We start from the raw sequence: 18,792 nt of genomic DNA, 5'->3' as shown, positions 1-18,792 counted from the left end.
TTCCGCGTTTAGACGAGCGATTTTGGGGGGAAGTCCGCGCAACAGTGAGTAAAATTTGATGTGATCGTCTAAACGAAAGGCACATCTGATAAAGTATTTTGTCATTTGTTTCATTCATCTTCAACCTCTTGTCCCTGTCGGGGTCGCGGGGGGGCTTGAGCCGATCCCAGCTGACACCGGCCGTGAGGCGCGGTCCACCCTGGACAGGACGCCAGTCTATCGCAGGACACATAGAGACAAACAGAGACAGACAAACATTCACACCTACGGGTGATTTAGAGTCATCAATGAACCGAACACCTGCACGTCTTTGGACTGTGGGAGGAAACCGGAGAACCCGGAGAAAACCCACGCAGACACGGGGACAACATGCAAACTCCACACAGAAGGGCCCCAGCTGGGATTCGAACCAGGAACCCTCTCACACAACCGAGTCGCTGTTCCCAAAATCATTTATGGCTCCGATAGTGACATGATGCAGCCGCTGAATTTCCATCCAAGTGGTAAAAGCAGTTTATTCCTCGACTGTTTGCTCACGCCACGGACATGAACGACCTCGTCTCCATAAGAGACTCGAGCTGTCATTGAGAGAAACACTTCTAATGCTCCATCTGTTCGAGTGCAGCTTCTCTGCGTTCGACCTGATCAGGGAATAAGTGAAATGTGAAATAGAACAACGTGGGTGTGTCTTTTGTTTACTTCTCTGGGAGGAAAAATGGTTAAGAAAATAAAAGTTTGCTTCACAATGACGGTTAACAAAAGACAACTTTCTTCATTAATAACCAACAGGCACAACGCCCACATTTAAACGTTTGGGTGTTTATGTAACAACCCCTCTGGCCACTGACTAATGTAAATAAGATTCAGTTCTTGTTAAGAGAGAGTGTGCGAATAAATCCCAGTCTTCACTGAGTGTTTTTCATGTCTCATTACCCCTCTGTCAAGGTTATCCACAGCCTCAGCTGAATAAGATGTTACAGCAGTAAACAACTTAAGGAGCTGAGTGCGGAGCGTCAACAGAAGGTGCTGAACTCCATTATTATGCTTCTTTGCTTTTATAATAACTGTGACGAAAAAGAAAAACATAAACTCTTGTCCACGGTGAATTTACATTTTGCAATCAAATCGGCTGCAGGCGACCCATCCAAGTAATTTCATGCAAATGATGAATAATGCATTTGAATGAAATGGAAGAAACTGAGTGTTTTTGTGTCTACTTGAGATATTTTCCTTTTTAAACCAGTAACGCTGCGATGTACGCTGAGGGAAACAACGCTGTTGAATTAATGAGAGTTGCCTCAGGCTCATGCAAAGGTGCTGTAGCTGAGAGTGACAAGAGACAAGCAGACCGTCTGTGGCCACTCGATGTGCGTCACGCCGCTGGAGACTTTTGTTTTTCACGTCGGACACAAAGAACAGAAAGACCTGCTGCTCAGAGCGGAGCGTGTTTTGGCTTCTACACCCTCTTTAAAGTTTTAGCCTCAAACACGTGTTCAGTTGTCATGTAGCGACTGCAAGAGGCAAGCAACTCCACAAACACCTGCTGATTAAAGAGGCGCCTGCTGTGCAAAAGGGACATTCGTAATTGATGTTTCCAGTGAGGATTTCATACACTGAATCATAAATCAATACTAATTTCAGTGAAACCACGGCCCTGCACATGCACGGAGATTAAAGGGGTCTTCAAATCATCTTCACGTCAATGTAAAATAAATACTTTCTCATTGTGGGATAAAGTCAATGCCTGACAAAACAGATTTACCTTTGAATTAAAAGGAAACTCTTTTGTCTCTTGTTTTTGTGTCTAAGTGACAAATGGGAACAACAATTTTTGGATTTTATTGTATTGATCGGCAGCCACAGCCCAGGCTGCGATGTAATCGAACAAGCAACTGCGCCCCGACAAACAAACATCCACTAAAGGTCTGTTTTTGCAGCTGACCGGCCCAGATTGGTATTATAAGGGTGTGACTACATTATGAAAGATTTCATTCTGAAATCTCGTTGTGTGACAGGGAGAGGACATAAAACATAGCTGAGTGCTATCGAATCGTAATGGCTGAATATGTAGAATGTTTAGCAACTTGGATGAGGTCTTTGAACTCCATGGTCGCATGTTACGGATGAAGAGATCCTTCAAACTGAAGGAAATCTTTTATGAATGTTTATTTGCAAGAAAGCTCAACAGTGTACTTTTAAATTCCCACACAATAAAACATCCATTTTTTAACTAGTTTCCTCATAGAAACTAAATTACAGTAATGAAGCACAGTGCGTCTGCTGACCTCTGTGACCCACCAACCTTGTGTAACGATGTTCTCTCAACCAGCTGGAAAGGGGAAGGGTCTACTCGTATCTCATCGATTTCCATCGGGTTGTCCATCTCTGCCTCTTCCCACGCTTTGATCTGCAAAAGGAAATGAAAAGCAGGATCACAGAGGTGGAACGGGCTGGCGTTAGATCAGAGTTGCTCTTTTCGTGATGGGAAAAACACGTCCTTCTGTTCAAATGTACGAGTTCAACCAGAGGGAAACGATGGGTCATGTACAGCACATGAACTGCAGGACTAAATAAATGAGAGGAAACAATATAAAGTGTTACATACATCATCTAAACACTGAGCTGTTTGTTGGTGTGAAAGTGAAGGTGTGTGTGTGCGCGTGTGTGCGTGTGTGTTTGAGCGGTGTGTTCAGGGAGAGGTTGGTTTTCTACCACTGAGGAGAATTTTGCAGAAAACCTTGAAACCACGTGTTGCGTCCTTGCATGGAACCGGTCTCCCCTCTGAGATTTAGGATGCCTGACACCTTTTATCCTCTCTATGGATTTTACCTACAAGCCTCTGCTGTGACAGGGAGCAGTCGTGTAGAATTTACAGGGCGACGTTACGGGGCGTTTGTGGGGAAAGTGCCAGGAAGAGCAAAGGGAGATGAAACTGGAGGGCACAATAATGTTGTGGCACTCTCATTTAAAATGCTGGCTGTGTTCACACTGCAGTTAAAACGTGCCCCGATCCTGAGACGTCTCCTCTAGCGTGACACAGATCTGTGACCTACATGTGACGTGGATTTGAATGCTAATATAGAGATTTGCCGGCACTGACTTCATAATAGGTAAACCTTCTGTTCTTATGGCTTCGGTGCGATGTTTCTCTTGGCAGTGACAGACTTGGGAAGGACAAAATGAGTTCATCTGATAAATGTTGGCACAGACCACAGTCTACATAAAATATGCACAGTCTCGGTGACGGGGTCTGTAACACTAAAATATGTTTCTGAACACAATGTTTGTGAGAAATATGCAATACAGTAACAGAATATTCAGAAGCAGTCAGTGACACTCCAGAGACTCCTCGGCTCTGATTGGTTGTTGGTCGGTTGCGGTGGAATCTTGCAGATGCCATTAGGAGCAGACGGAGAGCAGAAGGTGGAAGTACAGCTACATGACTGTGCTGTCAGGATATTACGACGGCGTATTAGGGCCAAGTATGAAAAAAAAATATTTAGAGAAAAATGTTGCAGATTTATGAGATTCAAAGTCTAAAATAGTTCTGTTTTACTCTCCCTGTTGAACTCCATCGCTTCAGGATCAACACAGATGCCGTGCAGGCCGTGTGCTACTGCGTCTGCGGCAAACTCTGAAAAATACTGTGCTGTGTTTTGAAGATTAGAAGAATGAAAAACGCCACAAGGTCCAAATCCCATAAATGTGACACTTTGTTTCTCGTAGATTTGCTACTTTTTAATCTCATAAAACTTTTTTCACAAAATATTACCCCTCTTTCCAAAGTCCATAAATATATATATATTTTTAATATACTTGGCCCTAATACGCTGTCGTAGGATCTAGTGACAGTTTCAATAAATCATGAAATCAAAAATCATGAAAGGAGAAATTACGTCTCAAGACCAAAACCGGTTTTCTTTTGTGGGGGGGGGGGGTAGCAGACTGTAAATGTTTATTTCTGCTGTACAGTTGAGCATTCTTTCATGGGGTATTGGGGTTGACTCTTTTTTGGAGCCTCGAGCGGCCAGTTGAGGAACTGCACTGCACGCTTCTGTGTTGGCTTCATTTTTCAGCCTCTTGGCAGAGACGCAACTTTCAAAACTAAATAGTTCAAACTATAATAGATCTACAAAAGCTAACGTTAGCTCTCTACCTAGCTGTCATCTAACGGTTATCTATCTGGCCATCTATCTCCGCTCTGCTGAATTTTGCCTGTGTGTAATGCCCCTGGGTGCACAAACACCGAAGATGACGATGTGTCTTTATTTTAATTCCCATCTACGGTGAACTAGAGAAACAGTGGATCCAGTTTACGGTGAGTCGTAGTGGACTCGTATATGCAGCGCTCATTTCCCCAAAGACCGGTTCCTCAGTTTCACCAAAGTGGCCATGGGCACTTCAGTAAAAACATGCAGATCCACCATCACCTCCATCATTAAGTACCTCCTCTGGTGTCATTGTGTCCGACAGGGGAGGAGGACAGGGCTCCTGGAGACAGAGAGGAAGAGACGGATGAGACATGTTTGTGAGTGACTTCATAGAAACACCCTGTCACTTCTGGACCTCTGAACTCGGCTGGATGTCACCTCGAAATAAACCTCATGTGACTCTTACATGAGGGGAGTGAAGGAAACGCACGATCTGTTCATGTTGCTCGTCACACTTTGTTAAAATTGAATCAGTTTGCTTTTGGATTTGTGTATCTGTCGTCTGCAAAACACGATGCATTCCAATTAAAATACAACAATTACAAGCAAATACAACAAGTGGTGCAGCTGTATTTTCAACTGTCTTCGGGTTAACTACTCTTCAATTACAATATGTAATCTAAAAATATCTTGAACTGGATTTCTGCCTCTTTCAAAGCGAATTCGGACAAATTGCAGAAAACACATTTTCAGTATTCATGTTGCTTTCATACAGTTTTCCTCCGTTCATCACTCGCAGCACATCCTGCTGCTCTGAGAGTAAACTGGACGCAGAGGGTGAAACTCAGGCCAACATCTGCTGCCACTCGTTTTGTGATTCTGAATTTATTAGTGACGTGTTCCTCATTATTCAGTCAGTGTGTGGGCGGCTCGGCTGCTTCTGTCCTTGAAGCCACAGAAATAATTTCAACTTTCTGCGACAGGTGAGAGATTTCTTTGTCCGAACTCTGGATTTACGTCAACTTAATCGATGATAACAAGCGCTCATTAACTTAGATTTTTCAATAGTAAGAGAAAATACTATATAGTATTTTTCATTTGTCACATTAAATTCACACAGGAGTAAATAAAAATAGACTTAAGCGTGTGTTTACTTCATACGGAATATTTCTTTATTGAATTACAAGGAAACATGTTATTTTGTGATATCTGTATTGTATAAATTGAGCTAGAGGATTTTGGTCATATCGTCCAGCCCTAAGTGTTTCAACAAGACCACGGTTTGGTTTTTGTTGTTGGGTCTGGGTTCGGTCTGGTTCTTGTCTTTGGGTCTCGGTTCGGATCAGTTTGGTTTTTGTCTTTGGGTCTCGGTCTCGATTTGGTTTTTACATTAGAGAGAAAAAAACATAATTTCCAATGTTCTCTCTGTATTTTATCCTTTGCAAGGAGAACATTTTCATCTACAGATTTGTATGAATATGAAATAGAAAAAAAATCTCTCATTTTAAACCTGAGTGAACCCTTAAATGTTACATTTTCACCTCCACGCTGTCTTCTTGTCTCTGAGCTTCAGGGTTCGTGCACCTTCCAAGGTCTAATTTAAGTAAGGTCTATTTAGAAGGTTTTTCAGCCCCTCACAGCTGCGGTAAACTACATTTTTCTACAAATACAAACTTATTGAAAATGATTATTTCACCTTTTTATACCGCGTTAAAAGAAATGGCACTACGCTATAAACAACTACAATTGTGACCCGTGACACCAGAAGAATAAGAAATGAAATTAAAGGTATATTCTACATGTTTTTGTTGCAAAGTGTGGATACAATTTCCAGCATTTTCAAACCTTGAAAACACAACTTTCAAATTCAAGCATTTTCAAGGATTTCAGGCACCTGTACGAAGGAGAAGAGAGAATGCTAACCACACACACACACACACACACACACACACTCACACACACACGGACACACACACACACACACGCACGCACACACGTTTGCATCCCTGGTCTGAACACAGCAGGGAGCTAACCTTTGTTTATCCACAAATGACTGAAAGGTTTGACATTTTTACGAGGTCCCGTGTTATTTTTTATCTCACCTAAACAAATCAGTAATTGCGTGTCTGTCTTTTGTCCCGCTGTCTTACCTTTCCCTTTGTTCATCGCAGCAAACTTAGCAATTATACTAATGTGAAAATGACGCAGCGGCAGGTTTACTCTAAAGGTCAGAGTCTGGTTAATTGCCATCAGTAGCTGGTAAAGTAGACGAATACCTGATTCACTGCCAGAATTCAGCCACGGTTTGTCTGCGTGTCTATTTGATATTCAGGGCGCGCTGCGGTAAAAACAATCCCCAATGCAGGGATAGGATTGAATCCAAAGATATAATAGAGAATCCTACTGGTAATACACAACACACAGCAGCAGGCACAGCAGAAATCAAATTCTAATCTTGCAAGCTTACAAGCATATGCTTATTTCCAATATGGTTTTCATTGCTGCTTGTGTAAACAGATGACATGTATTGCTTCCCTGGGATCCAGGCGCACCGCCAAGCCGAATAATAACTCTACCTCCAGTATCTGGCTTCCACATTTCCATATGAGAAGGTTGAAAGGAAGATGCTCGACTTCGGGGAGTTTGTCTGAGGATGAGGAAGCATTTGTGTGTCTATGTGTGTCTGTCAATCAGATAAGTGTGCATCTGCCTGAATAGAAAGCAGAACCCCATAATGAAAAATGCACCCTGCAAAAAAAAGTGCTCAGTGCCAGTGTGAGGCTGTGGTTTCGCGATGGCTGTGCCAGAAGGATGGGTGGTTGTTTGCATTTCAATGGTTCACAACATGAGGGGAAATGTCTTGGTTACCGAGTACACTCGACGCATCTCTAAATAGTTGGCTGAACAGAGAAAAGGGCACAAAGGCTTACAAAGACATTAAAAATACAGACATGCAGAAACATACAAAGATGTTAATGCGCAAGACGTGACATACAGAGAAGAGGTAGAACTTCAATGCATCTATTGTACAAGTATAAGGAGCACAGCAAACACTTATTGTCGTTATCGATTGATCTCTCGATCACTTCCTCCCTTAATCGATTAGTTGTTTGGTGCATAAAATGTCAGAAAAAGGTGAAAAAAGTTTCCCAAAACTCAAGATGATCTCCTCAAATGTCTTGTTTTGTTCACAACCCAAAGAAGAAATGAACTGTTCTGTCATAAGAGGGGGAAAAAAGCTAAAATAATCACCTTTAAGAAGCTGGATTCAGAGAATTTGGAGCATTTTTCTTTAAGAATGACTCAAAATGATTAATCAAGTATCAAAATAGCTGGAAATGAATTAAATAGATGATAGTTAATGGGTTAATGGTTGCAGCTCTGATAAGTGGACCCACAGTTAAGCTCAGGGACAGACAGACGAGCAGTAGAAAGTGCGTGCACACACCTGCGACTGTCCATCTGTCTGTCTGTTCATAGAGGTGGAGAGATTCCTGAGTGTTTCCCTCACAGTCTGAAGAGGACCTTTTTCTGGCAGAGAGAGAGAGAAAGAGGTGAAGAGGGAGAAGTGCAGCGGGTGAAGGTCAATAAATTAAACAGATGCAGCTTTTTTTTTTTAAATAGCTGTTGGAGAAAATGACCAAACTGCAAATAGAGGTTTTAAGAGACTGTGACAACCCATGCAACTCCCTATTGTTGTTGCCTGGATACCGTTTCACCAGCAGAAACGTTGTGTGTCATCGGCTACTGCGCCACAATAGATACACACACACGCCATCTGGTTACTGGCAGCGAACGTGTTGCCAAACCGTCCCTCGTTGCTGTTAGGATGGCAAAGTTATTCATTCCAATAGTTTTTCATCTGCTGACGGCCGAGACAAACAAATGTGTCCAAGTCCCTTCGATAAATAGCGTGAAATATAATAAAATAGATGCTTTTAACCTTTTTCTCTAATGAACTGAATGGTTGGAAGGACGACTGAGAAGCTGCAGGGTACGGGTGACTTGGTAGGTATTCTTCTCGTTTAAAAACATTTCTTCTTAATTGATTGTGAGTTAAGTGATGAATCAGCGGGAATGGCAACAGCATCACCTACATCCACGTGCACAACAAGAGCATCCTTGCTGTGCACGTGCCAGAAGAGTGATAAGATTCAACAAAACAGTTTTTATCATTACAACACACCTCCTTACAACTGACTTAGGAGACACAATGTGCAACCTCGTCGACACTTGTCTGTATATATTCTGATTTTGGCAGCGTCTATACCCGTACTGTTGGATTTGCACCACATTGTTATTATCTCAAGATTACTCTATTTGCACTCTTTATCCACGTTTTATTAAGAACCGCTGCAAAGTTGAAGTTTTATCTTTATCTTGTGTGAAATGACACAAAAAAAAGGTTCAGTACTGATGAATGAGCGGGTCAGATGGCGTGTTGTTCACCATTGCAGGGATCAACACTAACTTTTAAAAGTGGCTGTCAGGCAAACAGGCATCAGCTTTTGGTTTCTGAAACTGAAAATACGGTTACCATTTTTAGTCACCATATATTTTGAGTAATTCAAACAATAAGTAGTTAAACGTCAGCCTAATAATAATTTTTAGTCCGAGAAATACGGACAGAAAACGTGTGCATCCCTTAACAGCAGTGGTGAATTATTGCTAATGCCACAAATATTTAAAACATTTTAAACATTTCGGAGTGCACGCTGTTCATATGTTAAAGAGTGGTTACCACCGACCGCATAAATGCCTAGAATTGGTTGCCAATGGCAACTGCTACTTTCTTATCTCCGGCTTGGCATTAATGCCGCTACTGCTGTAAAACAACACAGTTCCTTATGATTGGATTAGTCCCCACAGTTTCTCCTTTCATACTTTATAAGCACCAACGAGACGTGTCTGTGTCCTCTGGGCTGTGATGTACTTAACACATGTGAGAACCTGTTGAGCTTCAGAGTCCATCTGGACTAAATGCTTAGTCATATCAGTTGACGTGTTTTTTTTCTGAGGAGAAGTAGGAGAGACAGAGCGAAAAATAGATCTTATTACATTTCCCTTGTGAGGAAAACTTGTCTGAAGGAATCAATATTACTATGACAAGCCCCATAAGGCTTTCGGTCCAGCCTCGACTGCGTGTCGCACAAATCCACAAGTGTAACGGAGCTAAAGGAGAGGGATCAGAAATGGTGGTTGTTGTTTCTACACTAAAGAGGCACTAAGGAGGAACAAGTGAGGTATTTATCCTTTGCTTACCCGGAGAAAGTTGTGTTTATCACATCGTTTTAAGATGTTGATTTCATTTATTCCTTCTCCAAGAGGCAGCCAGTGCAGGATAGTGTCAAAATGATCACACCTCCACTGAGATATTTATATATGAAAAACTAAAAATGTACTCAGAAATGCTGTCCGCTCACCAGAGACAGGAGCAGTGTGGTTTGAGGAAGGCTCCTGAGGCTTTGGAGGAGGCAGGGGGCCGTTCCTCTCCTCCTGCACCGGGCTGCCCTGCAGACGACAACTACATGTAACTAAGTAGACGTTATTAACGAAGCACCTTTCAAAATAAATGTGTCATAAAAGTGTTGGACGGTAAAACATGATATTGTATTTCAAGGTGAGATCAGAATGAACTGGTTTCAACTGAAAACAAACGTTGGTGCAAATGTCACAAATCAGAGCCCCACCTTCTCTCCGTCCTCCTCGTCTTCCTCATCTACGAAGGCGAAGGACTCCCAGCTGTGTTTCTGAGACTGGTTCTGCTCCTGTAGGCTCTCGTCCTGAATCCACATCCAGGCAATCAGACCAATACAGATGTGTGGTGTCAAAAGTCAATAGTTAGCAGGTGTCCAAATAACACCTGTGCTTTATTAGAGGTTTTACTACCCCGGTCGTTCTGAACACCATTAAAACATTTGACGGAGATTCGATGTGTCTAAATAACAGCAGAGTATTCGGCTGTTTTAATTTCCTGAGTGGAGTCAACACTAAAAAAGTCAGACTGCAGCAGCTTCGTCCAGTTCAGTGTTTACAAACCTCCTTTTAGCTGCTCCAGTCTCCATGTGTCCCTCTACAAAGGTGTTTCAGTTTGTAGAAAACATTTGCCTTCACTAAATAATCTGGTATATTATATAAGGTTAATATACGATCTGATAAGAGTATTTAAATCCCTGATGTTCGTCTGGCATAATGGTCTGTTTCTTAATGGAAACAGGGAAAAACTTAACCTGACTCCGCCAGATCTTTTGATTCACTTGATTCTCATTTGCTCAGCAGATCCATCAGAACTCTGGTTTGGAGATCTTTTGGGAAGGGGCGAAAATCCTGGTTGCTGATTGGATAAACCATCTGTCTATCACTAACATACGGGCCAAATCAACCAATCAGATGACTGAAGCGTATGACGTGCTAACAGCGTCGGGGCAAAGTTCAGAAAGTAAAACAACATGTGGGTAAAGGGTATTTGCCGTTTTTGTAACGCAAATTTACAGATAAAAGACCCAATTTCAGGAGCCCGGTCCATATTCAACAGAAGGATCCAGAGAACAAAGAGTTAGTGAGCGGCTTGCTCCATAGCTGCTCATCTCATCCGTGGAAGCCTCCATGTTGTTTACACTGAACTGTCGCTTCTCGTTGCGTCACTTAAATCCGCCTCAAAATCAACGCTGATTGGTTCGGTCGCTTGGCAAACTTCTCCAGATTTTCTCTGCCGCATGTTACCAGACATAAGAGAGTAAAATCCAATGGAGCTTGTGAGACTAACACAGCTTCTGTTAAAACAACAAAGAGGCACTCAAGCTGCCTACATTTACCATAATCATCATGTAATTTAAAACATAATCCTTTTTGCCATTTAGGTAAAAATGTACCCAATTGACGTCTATTTCTGCATATTTCATATCAAACCAAATCACCCACAGGATGTAATCTGCGGAGTACACATGAGGGTTTTTATACCACTGACTGTCTCCGACTGTCCTCACCCGCATCAGGAGCCTCCTCTCTGGGGACAACCACCAATCACAGAGAGCCAGAAGCTCCAGCCTGTCAATGCTGCCCAATAGGATCATAGAATCTGGAAGCAGGAAGAAGAAACTTTGATTCTTACAGACTTCAACAGTGACTCGACTGCCATGATTTCATTGATGCTTTCATTGAAAAACATTAAACTTTCTCTCATAGACACTTTGGTTCTGTATAGTTTGTGTTTGTGTTCGACGGCATCTGTTACTCTGCCGTCTAAAGATTTCACAGTGAGCTCTTTTACCTTTTGAGTCGACCAGTGGGATTGAATTGAGCGCGGAGGAGTCCAACAGGAGTTTTACTTCTCTGTAAGTGGACTGAGACGAGATGAACTTCACCTTCCTCACCATGATGTCTTCTACAAAGATGTTGTACTGGCTGTAGGACGGACACACAAAGACGGTGGTAGATTGAAAAAACTATGTTAAAGAAATGTGTGTAAGTCAAGCTGTGAAATAAGAATACATCCTCAACAAGCACCACACAAGCAGTGGAAGGGCAAATTAGATCTTCTCCGGTCTGAAATTTCAAGATGGATTCCTCTCACTTACTTTTTAATTTATCTTTTTAACATTTTCAAACCACAGTTGAGAGGTTGAAAACATAATTTTTACAAAGTTTAGCCTTTACAGGACAATTACATCTGCTCCTCATTTTATTATCTGTCACATCTGGTCACAATTGAGTCCAGGTGTTAAACTTGTTTGCTTGTTGGGTTCATGTAAGACTTCAAACTGAGATTGTGAATGTTGGGGCAGCGGCGGCCTAAAGGTAAGAGAAGCAATCGGTTTAACCAGCAGGACGAACCTAGACCCCATCATTTCCACCACTGAGGTGCCCTTGAGCTAAGCCCTTAACCAGCCACTCCACTGGAGCTGCTCAGCAGATCAGAATGTGTTTGTACTGGACAGTTTCCACCGCGGGCCTCCATAAAAAATGGATTAGACGACTGCAGCTGCTCGAGTCCTCACTGAGACCAAGAGAGTGGATGACATCATCGCAGACTTCCTGTCTTTCAAAGACATGATTTCAAAATACAACTGTTGGTTTATTAAGCAGTGAATGGTTTGTTTCTGATCCTCTGCAACATTATGAGCCTTTCTGTCTCCAGAGTCAGAACTAAACATGGAGAAGCAGAGTTTAGTGTTTATGCTCCACACATCTGGAACAAAACAAGGTCTGCTGCAACTCTCATTTCTTTTAGATCGAGGACGAAAATGTTTCTGTTTGACGCTGCCTTTTATTAAATCAAATAATTGTTGAATTCTTAAACAGCCCTGTAACTTTTATTCTTGTATCTTATACATGGTTTATTCCGATCCAACGTGTTTTTATTTCCTGTTCTCTTAAATGCTCGTTTTTAATTGTTGTTTTCATTTTGAATTGCCTTGTTGCTAAAATGTGCTGTACAAAAGAATCTTGCATTGCCTTCCAGGTGTGAATGTGTAACTGTGTGGATGATATCGAGGCGTTGATCTCAGTAAAACTTCCTCCCAGAATAAATAAAAGTTGAACAAAGACAAAGCAATGCACAAAAGAACCATTTCCTAAAAAGCCAAATAGCGTCGACCATCGGCTGTCCTTCGTGTGAAATCAGCACAAACCTCATGTGCCCGAAGCCGAGCTCCGGCAGGTACGGTAGCTTCTTGACCTGGATGATGGAGTCGTACAGGGACGGCTGCAGGCCCTGAGCCACCATGTTGGCCAGGATTACTGCCACCATCATGGGCAGGATGTGGGAGATCTGGCCTGTCAGCTCGAAGCAGATAACCGCTGTGGACACCGTGTGAGTCACAGCCCCAGTTAATGCAGCCGCTCCTGTCAGAGAAATGGGATGGGATGAGGAGGAGATGAGCGCGGTGAAGGATGGATAGAGAAAGAGAGAGGGGTGGAGGAAAAAAAGGGGAAGAATGGTAAGGTAGGAAGAAACGTGAGGGAATAAACAAGATGTAATCATGGCAGGGACACAAAGAGATAGGACGTGGAGGAAAGAGGGGTAGAGATGTTTTAAGCAGGAAGAAAAGATAAAGGTAAAGGAGAAAAGAGAGATAAGAGAGATAAGATTAAATGATGGAAGGAATAAGAAAGAAGGAATCACATCAAGAAGAAGGACAAAGGGAAGGCAGTGAGAGGAAGCAATAAAAGGGTCCAGAAGCACAAAAAAATGAACAAGAAGGTATGTGAGGGGCAACAGGAAGCCAACAAAAGGTCAAAAGAAAAATAGAGACGGATGACACACAAGACAGAGTAGAAAGGTGAAGGAGTAACATGAGGAAGTAAGGAGGGATCAAGGGAGAAAGAGGAGGGGTGGGCTTTTGTAGGGCAACAGGAGGAGGATTGAGGAAAGGCCACATTTCTGGGTCGTAGGTTGAGGTGAGGACGGCAGAGGGAACTCACTGTGGCATCTAACCGTCAGAGTAAAGGGGCTGCATGCCCTGATGGAAAGGATGGAGATGAGGAGGAGGAGGAGGAGGAGGGAGAGGGTGACAAAGAAGGGGAGGGAGATTTATTGGGGAGGACGATTTGACAACAAGTGACAACTAGAGGGCCAGGGAGGTTGACAGGAGAGGAGGAGGAGAAGCTGGAGGAGAGAGAAGGGGGGGGGCAGGAAAGAAGGAAGAGGACATCTTGACCACCGCTGACAAACTGAGGTTGACAGTTGAGGAGGAAGAGGAGGACAGGGGGGAGGACAGTGGGGAGGCGGACAGCTGCACAGTAAGGTTTTGATGATATGGGTTTTAAAATATGCACGAGTGGTTCTCAAACTTTGCCCCTGCATGTAAGTCTCGCCCTGTCCAGGACTAGTTATAATTGGAGGTTGGAGGGATGTTGCACTTGTCGATATATTCTGACAATATGTGATCAAATTAAGGACATTGCTCACAGATGGAAAGGGAGACTAACCAATGACTGCGTACCCTCCTGGGATGATGCGGTACAGGATGCCGTCAAACACGATCCCGTGAGGAAACAGGGTGGCCATGATCTCCCCGACCAGCCTGCCGAACGCAGCTCCTGCCAGAAGAAAGAGAAGTTCAAAAGTTAAAAAACACTTTCGGTAAAAAAGATGCACCTTAAAAGATTGACACAAATAAACAAACAAGAATATCACAACAAGAGCGTGAGCCTCTGCACGTATCAAACAAGTGGTCTGTGTTTCTAGTGGCAGCAGATGAAAGAAATCACTTCCAACACGAGTACGTTCAAAACATCACTACAGTCAAGAGAGAAATGCCATTAACAGCAACTATCTGGCTTTTTATTGCTCCGAAGTCCCGTAATAGTCTCATTTAAATGTTTGGAAAATGTTGATGCCACACACACACACACACACACGCACACACACGCACACACACGCACGCCCCACCATATCTAGAGCTGAGGTTATTCATCTGAAGTTGTTTGCGGCCGGTAACGATGAATATTTTAAAGTGAAGTGAAGAAGATAAAGGTCACGCTCCAAAGCTTTTAACATCACGGAAACAACAAACCGCTGCAAAAAAACACTGGTTCTGTAAATGTTGATTTGAATAATATGAAACTGATACCTCACATGAAAGTCAAGGAAACTACAAAAACCCGGGAACATTAAAAAATGAGTCTGTTCAGATATAACTAACTGGAAGCATCATTTATAACAACTCTACAGCATAATTTAAGATTTCAGTTGCTAAACACAGAACATGATAGTACTAAAATTATAGTGTTTAGTGCAAAAATTTATGAAGGTAGGTAGACCCGAAACTCTGTGTTCTGTGAAGTAAAATTACCGTATTTTCCACACTATAAGGCGCACCGCATTATAAGGCGCATAGAACAGACGCTACAGTCGAGGCTGGGGTTACGTTAAGGACGTGCTAGCGCTGTTGCCTTCAGTTGAACAGTGATTGTACGGACTCTTCTACTTCCTGCTCTCTGTTCAACAACCCACTGTTGGAGTTTGTCCTCCAGCTGCAGCCGTCTCGCTCTGTTCCCTCTAAACTCTGTTTAGTCTTCTTTACTCGGCGCAGGTCGTCTTGTTGCTTCCTCCACTTCGGCACCATTGATTGGTTCATGTTAAACTCTCTGGCTGCTGCTCTATTCCCGTGTTCTACTGCGTGACTAATGGCCTTGAGTGTAAACTCTGCGTCGTAAGCGCGTCTCTTAACAGGAGCCATTTTGGGCTCTTTACACAAACACACACATGGAAATGAAACGGCACGCTTCACACAGTCGTATATCTCAACATGCACCGCGCGTTACTTCTTCTACGGGGAAAATAGAGTCGGCGGCTGGTCACCGTAGTTGCGAGACCTGTTGTGGCTCAATATTGGTCCATATATAAGGAGCACCGGGTTATAAGGAGCACTGTCGGCTTTTGAAACATTTGAAGGTTTTTAGGTGCGCCTTATAGTGCGGAAAATACGGTACTATTTTTCTGACTGAAGTCTGGTGGCTTTGATAAGAGCACTGACAGTAAGGTGAAATGGTGAAAATATTCTAAATAAAGCAGGTTTTTTCTTTTAGGCGGGCCTTTTTGATGTGGCTAAAATATGTTTAGCTGCCCCCGTCTCAGTGCAGTTCATAGCTTTTGTGTCTGCTTTTCCAAACTTGTGCCGACCTCCATCTTCTGTAGTACAAACTTAACACAACGACTGTGGATAATACCTCTTTCAACCCCACATCAAAAAATCTGAACTATGAGATTAACTGACCTCAAGCGACCCCAGGTACAGTATATAACAGGTGTTTTTGCTCACCCAGTATGAAGACAGGCATGAAAGCCCCAGATGGGATGGGCATGGTGGTGGCCACGGCAGACATCCAGAACTGCAAGACAAGAAACGTGCAAAACTGTTTAGAGAGAGGAACTGGAAACCATTAATGGAAAAATACAATAAAAGTGGAAGTGCAGCCTCTAATCAATGACAGGAGCCACCTGTGGACAGCATCAGTAAAGATGTTTGAGTCACATATGAGTGCTCTGTTTTCTGATAGTTGCTGAGCGCAGACATTAGGTCAAAAGCATGTGACCAAACTGCGTCTTGCATTGATGGATGTGTCATGGTTACGTGGCTAAAGTTTGTGTCTGGACTTAACATTTCATAAGTGTCACCATCCAAAATAAGTCTCAGTCAGTCAGTGAAGCCTGTGAGTACCCTTTTGTCACCTGGACCTTTTTTCCCTTTTTGCCATGGTATCAAAAGAGGTATTGAGTATTTTTTTTAACAATAATATCGCATCGACGCATTAGAGCAATTCTTGCATTTCTCACGTTTGTTTGTTTGTTGCGTTTATTTCGAATATTTCTCAAAAAAATAATAATCCACACATATATGTACATACACGTAAAAGAGCTTCCCTCCAAAGTCCCACCCTCTTCCCCTTGCCTGACCTCTAACGCTACCCCGACACGTGCGCTGAGAGAGAAAAGCTGCGCTAAGTGCCAAGGGAAGTCCGAAGTTTCGGACCTCCAACAAGCCAAAGTGCACTTTAATGCCTGTCAAAGTGGAACCTCCTACTTGGGAATTTGAGGAAGATCGACCTACCCTGATTTCAATAGTAGGTTCACTTTGACAGGCATTCCAGTTCACTTTGCCTACTAGGAAGTTCGAAACGTCGGACTTCCCAAGGCACTTAAACGCAGCATGAGCAGCACTAGTGAAACAGAGCGACGTTTAACGGGCTCTGCAAATCATTTTATACAGAAGGAATAAAAATGATTGGTCAGACTTTTTATCAGAAATATATGAGAATAGAATCTTTTTGAGTTTCAACACCTGGTGGATTTCTTTAACATCCAATGTGACAGATTACAAAAGAGAAGATTAATAATGCCAGAAAGGTAAGAATTGCTTTAAATTCTGATATTGTGGTATATGGTAAGAACCATAGCAGAGCACGGTGGAGAGAGAAACAAATACCGGGAGAATCAATGATGCTGCTTTTGATTTCGATGAATTAAATTGAGTCTTAATTTGGTCAATATCTGATCTAAAATGGTGCTACCTCTAGTTTCATAGCAAAAGGAGTGATGTAAAGTCTTTTAGAGCTCTCATCTGTGTGTTTGCATTTGAGCGGGAGAAAAAAAATCCTCCTATTTAGTCACAGCTTGATGAGCTACAGAAGTGGAGAATCAGGAAGATTTGTGTGTGTCTGTGTATGTGTGTGTGTCTGTGTATGTATGTGTGTGTGTGTGTGTGTGTGTGTGTGTTGCTGGTGGTGGGAGGGGACCCAATCACCCTTGGGTGTCCTTGAGCAAGGCACTTAATCAACAGCTGCTCGAGGGAAGCTGCAGAGCTGTAGCTGCACTGGGCGGCTCCCAGATGAATGTGCGTCTGTGTGACTGAGTGGGTGGGGGGGGAATCAATTAAGCTCTGCAGGTTCAATTAAAGCTGAACTCAATCTTCTAATGTCACTTACACTGTTTGTTGCCAAATACTTTCTGTATGCGTCATAGTCACTTCATAATAGCTCCCCTAATAATACGCTTTGTTCCTGGCTGCAGAGAGCTCATCAGAGATAATGAGTACCTTTCCTCAAGCTCCAGCGTTTTGAATGTGTCAGAGGGAGAGTGTATCCCCAGCATCCCCTCCCAGGCACCACATACTGGTGCCTGTGAGTTACACCACATTACCATTTCAACAGTCCAGATTACCGTTCTACACATCGTTTGTCGTCATCGTTTGAGAACTTAATTACTGTGGTGCGAGATAAAAACTCATTAGCACGTCTCTCACTGGGTGGCTGCTGTACTGATGGCAGAGAGGACTGTGCACAGTCTTCTTTCCTGTTTTCAACCTGGCAGTTAAACAGAATCATGCAGAAAACGCACGCATGCGCACACACACACACACACCGTTATAAAAGCAGTTACTGTATAGCCATCTGAAGTCTGAGGACAAGACTTCTGACTCATCTTTCCATGACAGATCCGACTATCCAATAAAGAAACTGCTTAAGTCGGCACAAGAGGCGACTGTTAGAACTATAAATGCAAACAAACAGAACATCTAATCATGTGTGGGACAAAGGGAGATGGAGAGGGAAACTGAGGGAGAGAGAGAGCATAAACACATGGGGGGGTGTTTGAGTTTGTATTAGGGAAAGGCTGACAGCAGCAGAAGGCAACAGGGAAGCAGAAAAACACACAGTGTGTGTTTGTGTGTGTGTGTGTGTGTGTTTGTGTGTGTTGTGAACAGAGTAACCAGCCAGCTGCTCTCAGTTTTGCTTGAATTAAGTTTTCACTACAGGGCGCCACTCTGCTCCACTGAGAAACACCATGACTAAACCAATGCAGTGTACGTCGCTGAGTGACAGGCTTGAATATCCTGTTGATAGGATTATTTTTATGGCATTTCTGCGTAATGTGACTTTAGACACTGCAGGAAAACAGAAGTTAACTCTAAAAAGGAAAATGGTTTTTGAGTTATTTTGGAAATCTTATAACAGCGAGTGGATCTAGGAGAAAGTTGTGTCCTATTGTAACAGACGTCTTTCTATTACATTTCCAATTCTCTTGGTAAAATTAGAGTTTGTTGACAGTTTCTGCTGCTGGGACGACGTAACCTTCAGACAGGTTTGTCTCCAGTTGGAATCCAAAGAAAGTACAGTTTAATCCCAACTTCTTGGAGGT

At 42.8% G+C, this 18,792-nt stretch overlaps 1 protein-coding gene across 3 annotated transcripts in view; it reads right to left on the bottom strand.

The window, feature by feature from the left end:
• The window catches only part of LOC310955586 (chloride channel protein 1-like), a 40,779-nt gene that overhangs the window by 5,077 nt on the left and 16,910 nt on the right, over positions 1-18,792 (bottom strand). For all 3 annotated transcript variants that reach the window (XR_014593446.1, XR_014593447.1, XM_083925500.1), the window contains exons 13-22: positions 15,917-15,986; positions 14,082-14,192; positions 12,782-12,995; positions 11,422-11,555; positions 11,138-11,229; positions 9,842-9,934; positions 9,575-9,662; positions 7,600-7,682; positions 4,447-4,491; positions 2,303-2,407 (exon numbers count right to left, since the gene is read on the bottom strand). Coding sequence is in view for 1 of the 3 variants with exons in the window: in XM_083925500.1 (XP_083781626.1) it covers positions 2,303-2,407; positions 4,447-4,491; positions 7,600-7,682; positions 9,575-9,662; positions 9,842-9,934; positions 11,138-11,229; positions 11,422-11,555; positions 12,782-12,995; positions 14,082-14,192; positions 15,917-15,986 (1,035 nt within the window). In the remaining 2 variants the exon portion in view is untranslated. The remainder of the gene's footprint in view (positions 1-2,302; positions 2,408-4,446; positions 4,492-7,599; positions 7,683-9,574; positions 9,663-9,841; positions 9,935-11,137; positions 11,230-11,421; positions 11,556-12,781; positions 12,996-14,081; positions 14,193-15,916; positions 15,987-18,792) is intronic.

The sequence above is a fragment of the Echiichthys vipera genome (genome assembly GCF_963691815.1).
Source record: "Echiichthys vipera genome assembly, chromosome: 13".
Classification (NCBI taxonomy): domain Eukaryota; kingdom Metazoa; phylum Chordata; class Actinopteri; order Perciformes; family Trachinidae; genus Echiichthys; species Echiichthys vipera.
This window is presented reverse-complemented; position numbering and strand designations above follow the sequence as displayed.